Here is a 13,040-nt window from a genome sequence, read left to right as displayed (position 1 = left end):
TCACCTTGCTAGAATAAGCTCCATGAGACAAGGGATGTTTGTCAGTTTCATTTATTAATAAATCCAGACTACTTACATAGTGGTAGACACATGAAAAATACTCATTTAATATTTATTGAATAAATGTATTTATGTGGGAAATTATCTACAACATATTGTTAAATGAAAAAATGGAAGTGTGGAATGATCCTATTTGTGTAACTTTTTAAAGTAATGTGTTTGGATCCCTGTACCAGCCAGCCAACAAAAATATAAAAATAAAAAAGTAATGTTTACATTATGTATGTCTGCATATGATTATGTATAGAAAAGGATTCATACCTACATAAACTGTCAACATGGCCATAACTGGGAAGCACGTTGTGGGGTAGAAACGGGGGTGGGGGCACTTTTGTTTCCTAGATACATAGCAATGTAGAATGATTATTTTGCTATTGCCTGAAGAAAGTAATAGAGTAGTGGGAAAAAGTTGTAGCATTCTCATGACTACCTGTGTAAATGGGAAAACACTATCAGAAACTTAGATGGAAATTTCTGGTTTGAAAACTGGTATAAATTCAGCATTTTCCCCTTCTCTTCTTGGAAATCACCCAAAACCTACAAGGAAAATGATAAACAGAAGAGCATACTCTATCTTTAATAAAAATAGAAAAAGTTTATACCTACAAAATAGGGAGAAGATTTTCTAAAAACAGTGAAGTGAAGCAGGGGTACATGTAGGAAGAAGCATCACAATAAAAACTGTTTTTGCTGGTTCTTTCTGACATCTACAGCTGTGATATCCTCCCTAGGTCCCTTCCCCAAACAAAAGAAAGCCAAGGGGTTATACCTGACAAGATTCAGTTCAAAGGAAAACACATTAAATGAAATGAAGAAGGACACTTTAACAATGGAAGACTGTAAATCACACTACACCAAATAATAGCATCGACTTCTAAAGGAAAACTAGAGAAGAAATAAGAGAAACAGACAAGCATATTAATAGCCCATGATAGATGGAGTAGACAAAAATAATTAAGAACATACAAGACCTAAATAGAATAAGGTAGATCTAACCACTTTACAGTGAACTCTGTACCCTAAAAACAAAGAACAAAGAATACCTCATTAATTCAAAAAAGTAGTAGTATAGACAGTATTCTCTGATCTTAATGCAATAAAAGTAGAAATAACTTACAAAATCAGAAAACAAAAAGCTTCCACTACCTGAAAACTTTAAAAGTTATCTTAATTCTTGAATGAAAGAGCAAAATCAAAATTTCAGAATGTTTAGAAAATAATCAAGAAAATACTGTATTTATCAGAGCCTTTGGGCTGTCATTCAAAGAAATCTTTATAATCTCAAATATTAAGCAAGGAAGAATGAAAATAAATGAGTTAAAAATCCAACTCAAAGAATGAACAATAAAATAAAATTAAGGAAAGCAGGAAGGATTAACAAAGATAAAAATGGAAATTAATAAACACAGAAAAGAATACAATACATCCAAAAGCTGGTTCTCTGGGTGAGGGGTGGTACGAGAGGAGGTACGTAAAAATAAAATAAGTAGCCAACCTAAGCAAAAAAATAAAGAAGAAAATATAAAAACAGCTTGGGGAGATGACCTGAGATACAGAAAAAATGAAAGGAATTATAAGATACTACTTTGTTCAACTCCATCAGATAAGTTTGAAAACTTGGAGGAAATGGGCAATTCTCTATGAAAGTATAACTTGCTAAAACAGACTCTGGAGGAAATAAAAAGTTAAGCAAACAGGAAGTTCTTAAGTGAGAAGAATAATGTTATAGCATATTTCTATTTTTAAAAGTGGGCAGGGAAAAAAACTTAAGAGCTAGACAACTGTGTCATAGGAAACAGTCACACCTCTAACTCTAAGTTGATAAAAGTTATGATATTCTGAATACCCCTGCTTACTGCTATTGTCACACCCCTCCACTGAGGTATTTCACTTTCACTTCTCTGCTATAAAATTTTGTCACTTTTTATTTTTCTACGTGGAACATCATGTCATTAAATTGTTTTAAATTGATTAGTAAACAAGTTTATTTTGCATTTGATATTCTTTCATTTTTCTAAACATTTTTGAAAACACCTACCGTGAGTCAGACATTGAGCTAAAGTAGGACAGCCTGTGCCCTCAGGGAACTTATTAGAGAGGGAGTAAGACACATACACACATAATCACAGTACAATGGGATAAGTATTGCTGCATATATACAGTGTAGAAACTATTGTAGTAGTCCTAAAGAGAGATAATGTGGGCTCAAGTGAAGGCAGTTGCAGTAGGAATTGAGAGATGAAGGTGGATTCAAAAACCGTTTTAGAGATGGAACTCAACTTTGCATGGCCAAAAAAATAAAGCTAGCTCCCTTAGCATAATCAGATACCTATATTAAGGGGAAAAGCATAAGAAAAGAATAAAAATAGATTAATCATATGGGTCAATGGAGCAGCATATTTAAGATTGAATGGGGAGAATGAAGCCAGATTATTGAAGATCTTAAAATCTAGGCAAAAGAATTTAGATTTATATCCAGAAATAAAGAGCCACTGAAATTTTTTGAGCAAGGCTGACTTGACATATTTGTTTTTGAGGAAGGTTTTTTCACCAGTAGAAAATAAGATAGATTGCTTTTTTATAAGCAGAAATAGTATCACATTAATCTTTATGTATCTCCAGCCTTTGTAACCTAGTAGTGCTCAAGAAACGAGATGATGGAGGTAGAGAGATGCCGAACCTAAAGGAGGGAAGAGGTATAAGACAGTAGTCCCCCCCTTAACCACAGGGGATACGTTCTAACAACCCCAATGGATATCTGAAACCATGGATAGTATCAAGTCCTATATACTTTGTTTTTTCTTATACATACGTACCTTTGATAAAGTTTCAATAAATAAATTAGGCACAGTAAGAGATTAACAATAAAAAATAGAACAATTATCACAATATACTGTAATAAAAATTATGTGAATGTGGTCTCTCAAAATATCCTATTGTACTGTACTTTGGGGTAACTGAAACCACAGAAAACGAGACAGCAGTTTGGGGGGAGCGACTGTATAATGAGAATCAAGACTTAGATAAACAACTACTTTGGAAACAAAACTATCTCTTGTGCAAAGATCTTCACAAATGCATCCTCCAAAGAGCCAAATCCATGTGTAATTGGCTAAAAATTGACAACTGGTGCCTATTCAAGGACAGCATAAAATTAGAGCAGTGTCAGAAGATTAAAAAGAGAAGGAAGGAAGGAAAAGAAGCAGTAACGGACAAGGACCATTATGTAATCAAATCAGGAAAACATTTTCTCCCCTCAGTGCGTCCACTCTCCAGTACACAACTTGGAATATAAGAATCTATGATCCTTTTTATTAGTTGTTTTTGTTTTTGCTTTATTTTTCTAAGCTGTTTTTCTTTCTATGCCATGTTTTTCATACAATTAAACTGTAACACATTGTTAGATATTTGCATAGTAAAACTGTTTCTCTACTTAAGTTGGTTATATAGATATCCCATAACTGTTTTCAGAATTTGCACCACCCTGGGATTGTAAACCTGGAATGTATGTTTGAAACCCCAGAACGAGTCTTTGTAGTAATGGAAAAGCTACATGGAGATATGTTGGAAATGATTTTGTCCAGTGAGAAGGGTCGGCTCCCAGAACGAATTACTAAGTTCATGGTTACACAGGTATTTTACCTTTTTTAAGCTAGAAAATAATTAAAAACTAAGAATTAAATAGCACTGCTTTTACATATTGGGAGATTGTAGGAATCGTTAACCTTGAAGAACAAAGTTACACTTTGAGCTAAATCTTGATGAACTGTAGTGTTTTCAAACTTACACCATTCAGGGAGTCACATTGGAGTTTAACTATGATTTTCGAGACATTGAAAGAAAATCATTTTTCTTTGATAACAGATACTTGTTGCTTTGAGGAATCTACATTTTAAGAATATTGTGCACTGTGATTTAAAGCCAGAAAACGTGCTGCTCGCATCAGCAGAGCCATTTCCTCAGGTAAGATATTCTCCAGAACCTTTTGAAGAATTATTTTAAGTATCTGACAATATTTAGGAAATACCTACATAATAAAAGGCAGTGTACTAAATGCTGTAGGTTCAAAATGCATACCATCTTACAGATTCAAAATTTTTAGCCTATAACTGCCAGTGAGGGTTAATAACTGATTAAATTCAGATTTTTGAAATTATATTGTTTATGTTCATTAAGATTTTTTTAGACTCTTTGCAATTCACCTCTCCCCATGGGCTGGGAATGAAGTGAGGAGAACCAACCTTGGTTGGTGCTTGGTGCCCAGGATGAATTCCCCATAAATTAAACTGAGGGGTGTTACCTCAAATGGAAGATTTTTGGCCGGCCCCGTGGCTCACTCCGGAGAGTGTGGCGCTGGTAGCGCCGAGGCCGCGGGTTCGGATCCTATGTAAGGACAGCCGGTCCGCTCACTGGCTGAGTGTGGCGCAGACAGCACTGTGCCGAGGGTTGCAATCCCCTTACCAATCAGAAAAAAAAAAAAAATGGAAGAAGATTTTGGTTGAGTCAGGCAGCCAACGCCATTTCCTCTTTAGAGCACTATATTTCAACCATTTTCACCAAATCGTATGTAAGAATTATATTTCCCATTACCACCAGTGCTCACACACATACGAACAATATCATATGCCTGTGCGTCCTGGCTATGTGTGGGGTGCTCTGATTTTTTTTTATTCAATTGAATTTCATTTTTTTAAAAATGTCGATCTTGAACCACTAAATTTGTTTTATAACCTACTAAGTCCAAATTTTGAAACAACTGTCCTGAGAAATATATGTTGGTGGTGGTACCTGCAACTGTTTTTCATGATTGTCACTGATTATTCCTCCAATCAGCTAGAATATCTGTTGCCAGACTATTATTTATGTACATTTGAAACATGTACAGTTGGACAAATGGCTAGAATAAGGATAACAGCTGCTTCACTAGTAAATACAACTGAAATTGTCTTTCAAAGAAAAATGTACTTTTAAAAGTCATTCAGCACTTTTAAAGTAGTAATCATGTTCTTCCTTTTATAATGCCTATGTGGTTAAAAGTGATTCCTTATCACTGTGAGATCAAAAAGTTCCTCTAATAGTGGGTACAATGTTCAAAATAAACTGCTTCCATATATAAGGCCAAAGCTCCAACTTTCTGACCTCTGCTTTCTATATCATTCCCATTAGGAGGAAAGGGAAAATGTTATTTGCTTGATATGCCTTTTTTTTTTTTTTTTGCTCAAGTGCTAGCCATGGTCACACTTCTTTATTCAGTTGCCAAACTGCCAAGTCATCTTTACTTTATCGAGGTGTTAGCTGAAATCTGACATTTAACTCAAAAAAAGGAGAGTTCACATTTCTTCAAGGTCAGTGCTCCTATTCTTCAAAGACTCAAATAGAGAAGCAGCCAAATTCAATAATAGAGCAGATATCATTCATAAAAACGTCAGGATCCATAACCTAGAAGTAGCAAGCAGCATTTGAAAACACCTTCACCTCTTTATTCTCCAGTCATTGGGCCACTGTTTTCTAGAGGTCAAACCCCTTCTCTCTCAATTTATCTTAATGCTTTTTCTGAACACATTTTGTGTGTCAGAGCATTTCCTCTGGAAAGTACTTGGCATTTGCTTATTCAGCACGGATGCAGTCATTAATCACCAGAATCTGAACCTCTACAAAAAGATGGGCAGCAAAATAAGTGCCAAGATCATCACACTTCAGAACTCTCTTTCCATAGGACATGGTAGTGGCTGTGACTACCTTCAGATAGAACTTTTTCAAATCTAAACATCTAACTAGCAATAATTTGTTCCATAGTCATAGAAAATACTGTTGCTCTTCTTATTCCTTGGAACAGTCTACAGCATTACTCTTCTATTATCCACATTAATAGTTTAATACACCTCAGTTTCATTTTCTTGCCACTTAATAGTGTCCTTGGGAAGACAGATTCTAGGATTAAACAAAGGATGTTTTTAAAAATTGTAGCTTATTTTTATTCAGTAAACATGCATTGAGTACCTTTATGTGGTTAGGTACAGTGAGGTCACTGAGGATTCAGAAATGAAACACAATTCTTGCTCATAGGTGATAGAAAAGTGATCTCTGTACAAGAAAAATGGTAAAAGAGCATACCCCATTTCATCAAAAAACTGAACACTTGTAACACCAGTGTATTATTTGGCATTCTGGAAGCTGGAATTCAAGTTTTTTGAAATAAGCACTAGGAAAGCTTTTCATACTGTTAGTCAGGATCACAGGGCTATAAATGTATTTGCCTTCTGGGAAAGGGACATTTTACAATTTCCCTATGTATAGTTGTTTGATATTAAAAATACAGTTGGCAAGTATGTTAAAGTGATACAGGATCATATTTAGGAACACTAAGTATGTACATATAAATTGATATATAGTTATATATAAAATTAACATTTATTTTTCTTTTTAATTTCCAGGTGAAGCTGTGCGATTTTGGATTTGCACGCATCATTGGTGAAAAGTCATTCAGGAGGTCTGTGGTAGGAACTCCAGCATACTTAGCTCCTGAGGTTCTCAGGAGCAAAGGTTACAACCGTTCTCTAGATATGTGGTCAGTGGGAGTTATCGTCTATGTGAGCCTCAGTGGTACATTCCCTTTTAATGAGGATGAAGATATAAATGACCAAATCCAAAATGCAGCATTTATGTACCCACCAAATCCATGGAGAGAAATTTCTGGTGAAGGTAAAAAAATAATAATAATAATTAACTTTGGCTCTATCCCCTTTAGTCTAAAAATCTTTGTGATCCCAAATCAGTCTGTCTCTTCTGATCTCTTTTTTTAATATCTCCCATTCATCCTCCACATTCAACTAGTTACCCATTTTTGGGTACTCTTCCTCTTACACTGTCTTTTCTATCTCTGTCTTCCTGACAGTTCCCAGGCATAGCACTAATCCAGACCCCAGTTACCTCATTCTGAAACCACTACTCCCCTACAGAAACCTAGTTGTGTACTCTCTTATGAAATGTTTTCTGCACGTTGCTTAGGCCTTTTTCCCCTGCCTACAATCCCTCCTCTTCACTATTGAAATCCTTCTAATTTTTCGAGGACTCCTTAACCAGTGGCTCACTTATGAAGCATTTCCTGACTATGCTTCCTCTAAACTGTATAAGATCTACTTAGGCTAATAGTTGGGTGTTTTATTTTAAGCATTCTATCTTTTCATGATTAACTTCTCTAGTCTTCAGAACAAGACTGTTAACTCCTTGAATGGAGGCCTGTAGATCAGGTTTATACCTACCTGGAATGGGCTTTATATTCAACACACATTCTCTACTTTGTTTTCATCTCCCCCGTGGACCTCTACTGGGCACCTTCATACATTTGTTTTTCCTGCCTGATGAAGGCTTTTGAGCTTGCAACCCTTGGTTCTGTACGCATCAAAAATGACTTGGTTGGTCGTGTTCAGTTTACTGATAGTAACAGGAAGGAAGAGTACACCACTTAAAATTTAGTAGTCCCATAGAATTTAGTAGAACCAATGCTGGGAAATACCCCCACCTGGATTTAGCCAACCCTTGGAACAGGTAGGTCTTGTTTTTCCAAAAATACTACGCGTAAGAGTAGGAACTAATATTCCATTGAACTAACAAAAGTTTGAGGAACAACAAGTAAAGACAGTTGGTAATGAAAAAAGCTGATTAACGTCAATGTAAGTATATTTTTGATGCTACCAAAGTCATCTCAGAACTGCTGGGGCAGTGTGGTCTGTAGACGTCTTGTATCAGAATCACTTGATGAGTTTATTACAAGAAAAAACCCTGGTCATGTCCCAGAGATTCAGATTTATCAGTTGGAATGATAACCAGGAATGTGCATTTCAAATAAACACCCCAAATGATTCTGATACACATGGTGGACCACAGTTAAAAAACAGTGAGCAAAGGTTTGAAGTATTTGAAACACAGAGAAGTTCATAATTAATGTACTTACAGAAAATCTAGAAGAGAAATAGAGCTACCGTGGTATAAAAGTCTTTTATTTGGCTCATCTGTGGGTCAAGGCTTTATTTCATATCAGTATTTCAGATGTATCACTGTACGATGGATCTTCGAACAGTTCATGGAAAGATTTGTATTATCTTTTAATTATATTTTTCCATAAATTTTTTAAAGTATAGGGCTATAGTATGTAGGTGTATGGTTGCCTTGGTTTTGCAGTTGATCCATTTCTCCAAATTATTGAATGTGTATGCCAGGATCTCACCATATACACCAAAACACCCTGAACCTATTTAAAACCTTTTGAATGTGAACTTTTGGTAATATGTTATCACCTCAATCTAACCATGTCTGCAGAGGCAAGGCAATGGCTCTGGCTAGTTTTGCAGACCAAGCCAGGGACTAGAGAGCAACATGGTATCATTGGAGGGATCAGCTTATAATCAGGAAGTCTGCTTTATTCATCTTAAAATAATAATAGTTAATCCTTATCACTTTTGTGCTAAGCGCTGTTCTAAGCCCTTTATATATTAAACTGATTTCATCTTCTCAACTTCATTTTACAGATGAGGAAACTGAGGCACAGTATAGTTTAGTAACTGATCTGATATCACACAGCTAGTAAGTGGCAAAAGCAGACAGTGTATACTTTTAACCTGTATTGTATACTGCCTTCTTCATAAAATAAAAATTTGATGGGTACACTTAATTCAGTAAATATCTATGGATCACTTAAGGTCCACGTCCTTGAGAAGCAAAAATTCCTCAACCCTGTACTTCTATGGATTTAACTGCTTTCCGGGCAGAGTGACTGGTGTGTGGTGTTCTATACACCCAAATTCATGTACCTAATTTTGTTTTTTCCCTTAGCAATTGATCTGATAAACAACCTGCTTCAAGTGAAGATGAGAAAACGTTACAGTGTTGACAAATCACTTAGTCATCCCTGGCTACAGGTAAAAAAAATATGCATCTCTTTGGCAATCCTTATTTGAGCAGTTCACTATAATTTGTCTTCCCTCATGAAACCACTCCAAGATCAACAGATTCTACACGTTGCTTAGAATAATGTAAGTGCTCTTCAATGATTAATCTGTGCTATGGCTGAATCTCTGGAAGTGATGCATACAACATTCAAATCAGTACTGATAGGCAATTAAACTCCCATAAGCTGAAAGCTATGACTTAGCCTTTTATAGGGCCTTGTGTGTTCATTTCACCTTTTTGTATGATCAGCATGACATATTTTGTCAAGTATATTTTATTTTAAATGTCCACCAAAAGGCTTATTTTTGCATTGATCAAAAAACTGCCATTTAAAATATTTTAATTCCCCCAAAAGTTACTGCGTGGATTTCTCAAAAGATAACTTCCAAACTTCAGAGTAGGGAAAGAAGCTTTAGAGCTGTTTTAAAGGGAGTGAGTAGAATTAAGCACAATCGTAGTTAATCTCACCAATTATTAAATTATCCTGATAATAGATTCCAAGCACTTTCCCCTATTTTAGGCTCCTCACAGTATAGAATAAAATGTTGTAGTGATTATTGCCACCTCAGAAGCCCAACGGAAATTTTTTTTTTCCAGGAACTAATTTCCTTCATTAAGAGACTCTGAATTTCAAAAAGTATTTATCTTTAACATTGCGAATCTAAAATATTACAAATAGAACTTACTGTATAACAAGTACTCATGAATAGGAATTGTTAGTTATTTGACTCAGGTGCTACACGCCCCCCCCCCCCCCAAAAAAAAGGTTGATAGTACTTTGTTTCTTTTATGGTTCATAATTACATTTTTTTCTAGGACTATCAAACTTGGCTTGACCTTAGAGAATTTGAAACTCGCATTGGAGAACGTTACATTACACATGAAAGTGATGATGCTCGCTGGGAAATACATGCATACACACACAACCTTGTATACCCAAAGCACTTCATTATGGCTCCCAACCCAGATGATATGGAAGAAGATCCTTAATTATCCGTGAGCTAACTAACTTCGATAGGAAGGATTTCATTTTATGGACTGATATTTTGCTGCATAACTGTTCTTTTAGGTTATCATCTGCAAGAATGCAAAGACATGAGGAAGTATGATAAGGAATCGGTGACACCAATACTGTAGTTCACAATGAGGTACAGGAGGGGAAACAGAATAAAAACAGATAATGGAATCAAGTGAAATTTTCTATATTTTTTTTTAGTATAAGCAATAACTGGTTTTGTATTTTTTCCTAATCTTTCATTTTAGTACAGTAGTGCCACTTAATTTATCTTCCCTTTCCTGTTCTTCCATTACTTTTTTTAAAAGGGGGAAAAAGGCAAGCTAGAGCCCAGTTATTGCATAGCTTGACCAAATCATACAAGAATTGTAAGGTTGATATGACTGCACAGGTGTGCATTTAAGAGATAACTGTGAGACTACCAATATGTGATTTACTATAAGGACTTTTAAACATTTGTTTAACTGACCATAGAGGAACTGAATGGTTTTTCTTAGATGCTTAGAAAAGGAGCACTGGACTGTTTTACCTTTTCCTTTTTATGTTAATCAAGACTCCGAAATAGTGATTCCTAACCTTTTTGGAGTTGCAACTCTGAATATGCTCTCTACAACATAAAAATTAGGTTGTCACCTTTTGTATGTTGCAATAGCCTCTAAGATAATTTGGGCCGACTGATGTTACAAAACAAGAAGTAGGAACTTCTGGTCTGAGCGTGGTGTGTATGTGGTGTCTTCTCATAGCTCAACTCTGCTGCTAACTATTTATGTTCCCACTGACATCACTGTGATGGCACAACTGGATTCCAGCATTGAGTGAATGCAGATCTGAACTTTAAACGATTTTTCTTTATCCAGGGTTGAATAGTTTGAGGGAGAAAATTAAATATATGCTAAAAGGAAGGCCAATGCAGGTCAGTTAATGCTACAGTTACTATGCAGCAAATAGTATCCTTTTATTTCTTCCCTTAGCTATTGGACAGCTTTGCAGATAAATGTTTTTAATCAATTATAAGCAGTTTGAAGCAATGGGCAGTAGAGCATGAAATGCTTAGTTTGTAAGGGTGGGGCTATATTATCAACACCGCAAATAAAAGAATGAAGTATTTCTTTTTACATTTCAGCCCCAGGAGCCAGCTATTCTAAAAATAGTTACTAATATTTTCCCCAAAGAAAGTTTAAGATCTGGGACTATACAATTATAACAAATCTAGTGGCTTTTTGTTGCTTTATTCCTCAGTAATCATTGTAGGCCTTTTTTTTTTCTTTGCCACTCTAAGAGCACAAGATCTGGAGTTAGAAAATCTGGGTCTTTCCAAGTCTTTAGTTCCTCATTCTGTAATATGAAGATTGTAATTCTTGCCTCTACCTTCCTCACAGTGTTGTCATGAAAATCAGATATGTATGAATGTATTCAATAAACTAAGAACTATAAAAATGTTCATTATCATTGCCCACTGAATTTGAGGTAGCAAAGGAAAAGAACATTCTTTATATCAGATGTAGACTGAGAAGGCCTTTAGAGATCCCTTTAGCTACCTGCTTTTCTAGGACTAAAAATATCTTTGAGAGAATAGTACCAGACATTGTGCAGTGCCCCTATGTTCTAAGTTCTCTATGTTTTAATTTACCCTTACAACAGTCATGTGGTAAATACATTCTGAACCCCATCTTATAGATAAGGAAATTGAAGCACAGTGAAATTACCTGCCAAAGTTCACACAGTATGTGGATTTAAACCCAGGCAGTATGGCTCCAGAATACTGCTTAACCCTCCTGTAATCATTATGCTATCCTGTCTATCCATAAATATCTCTAGGAGACATTCCACGTCTCTCATAGGAATTCCAAAGATTAAACCAAATTAATTTTGAAAAAACATCTTAGAAATCTAATTTTCCCTGTTGGAAAGCATGACTTCCCCAGATTTCTCCAAAGTTAAGTGTTTATATCAACAAGCACCAAATGGAATAATTTTGAGTCACTAGGCAACTTTACTGTGGTTTTACTGCATAAGGTGAAAATTAACTGGAATGATGTTTGTTTGCTATACTTATATCATCAAACTTTACAAGCCATGAAATCAATTGCACTCTTTTTAGTTTTGTTATTGAATGCCTAAGTTTTTTCTAGAAAATTTTGTAAAGGCACTGTCAGATAATTTGGAGTTGAGAAATTACTCCAGAATAACTGTATAACCTACATAACCTTTTGTCTTGAAGTTAAGTTGTATTTGTATAAGAAATAATTGTTTGCTAGAAACGTTTGATAATGTACAAAGTAGTTTATAATGACACTGTTCAGTACATTTTTATATTTTTGTGTTACATCCCACTTTTTGTAAATATCCTCAGAGAAGCTTGATAATAAAATGTCTTTCTGTATCACCATACTTTCCCATGTGAAAACTTGAGCCTATCTCTAGTAGAGGAATCCAAAGATATTTTTACTTAATTATTTTCCTAGGCCTTGGTAATAGAACAACTTTGGAAATAGTATTTGTAAATGGAACTAATGCTATATATAAGAGCACTGATTTTTTTTTTTTTTAACCTGCCAAAAATAAAAAAACTCATTACAATTTTGTACTAAATTTGAGGTAATTATCTGGAGGTCTCATTTCTTGGAATGAGGGTTTGGAATAATAACTAACTAAATTCTTCAGGAACTACCACCAAATGTTCAACTTTTGCAAATATCACAAGACTTAGAAAAGTTAAATACCTAATATCAAAATAAATTTCCTAAACCCTAGAAAATTAAAATTGAAAGTTAAGGCACTGCTTGATTCTTCCCCCTTAGTTATAAAAACTATTATACATATGGGAAGTGCTGACTATGGGCATATCATCTTTAAGAATTCTCCAAAGTCTTTGAAAAAAGAAAATAAATATGGAAATAGAATATAGTGACTTGGGAATGGCCCAAGGCTGGGCAACATCTAAGACATAAGGCGTCCATCCTTTAGTGAGATGAAATGCTAATCCTGTTCTCAGTTAAGCAGAAAAAGCTATAAA

The 13,040-nt window shown here is 35.1% G+C and overlaps 1 protein-coding gene across 4 annotated transcripts in view; it reads left to right on the top strand.

Moving 5' to 3' along the window:
- PRKD3 (protein kinase D3) overlaps window positions 1-12,575 on the top strand; it is a 75,800-nt gene extending 63,225 nt beyond the window's left edge. For all 4 annotated transcript variants that reach the window (XM_063078399.1, XM_063078400.1, XM_063078398.1 and 1 more), the window contains 5 exons: window positions 3,532-3,693; window positions 3,925-4,023; window positions 6,495-6,762; window positions 8,893-8,978; window positions 9,826-12,575. In XM_063078399.1, coding sequence (XP_062934469.1) covers window positions 3,532-3,693; window positions 3,925-4,023; window positions 6,495-6,762; window positions 8,893-8,978; window positions 9,826-9,999 — 789 coding nt within the window. In that variant the 3' untranslated portion in view covers window positions 10,000-12,575. The remainder of the gene's footprint in view (window positions 1-3,531; window positions 3,694-3,924; window positions 4,024-6,494; window positions 6,763-8,892; window positions 8,979-9,825) is intronic.
- The last annotated feature ends 465 nt before the right edge of the window (window positions 12,576-13,040 follow it).

The sequence above is a fragment of the Cynocephalus volans genome, chromosome 14 (genome assembly GCF_027409185.1).
Source record: "Cynocephalus volans isolate mCynVol1 chromosome 14, mCynVol1.pri, whole genome shotgun sequence".
Classification (NCBI taxonomy): Eukaryota; Metazoa; Chordata; class Mammalia; order Dermoptera; family Cynocephalidae; genus Cynocephalus; species Cynocephalus volans.
The sequence above is the reverse complement of the archived record's forward strand: the minus strand, read 5'-3'. Positions and strand labels throughout refer to the sequence as shown.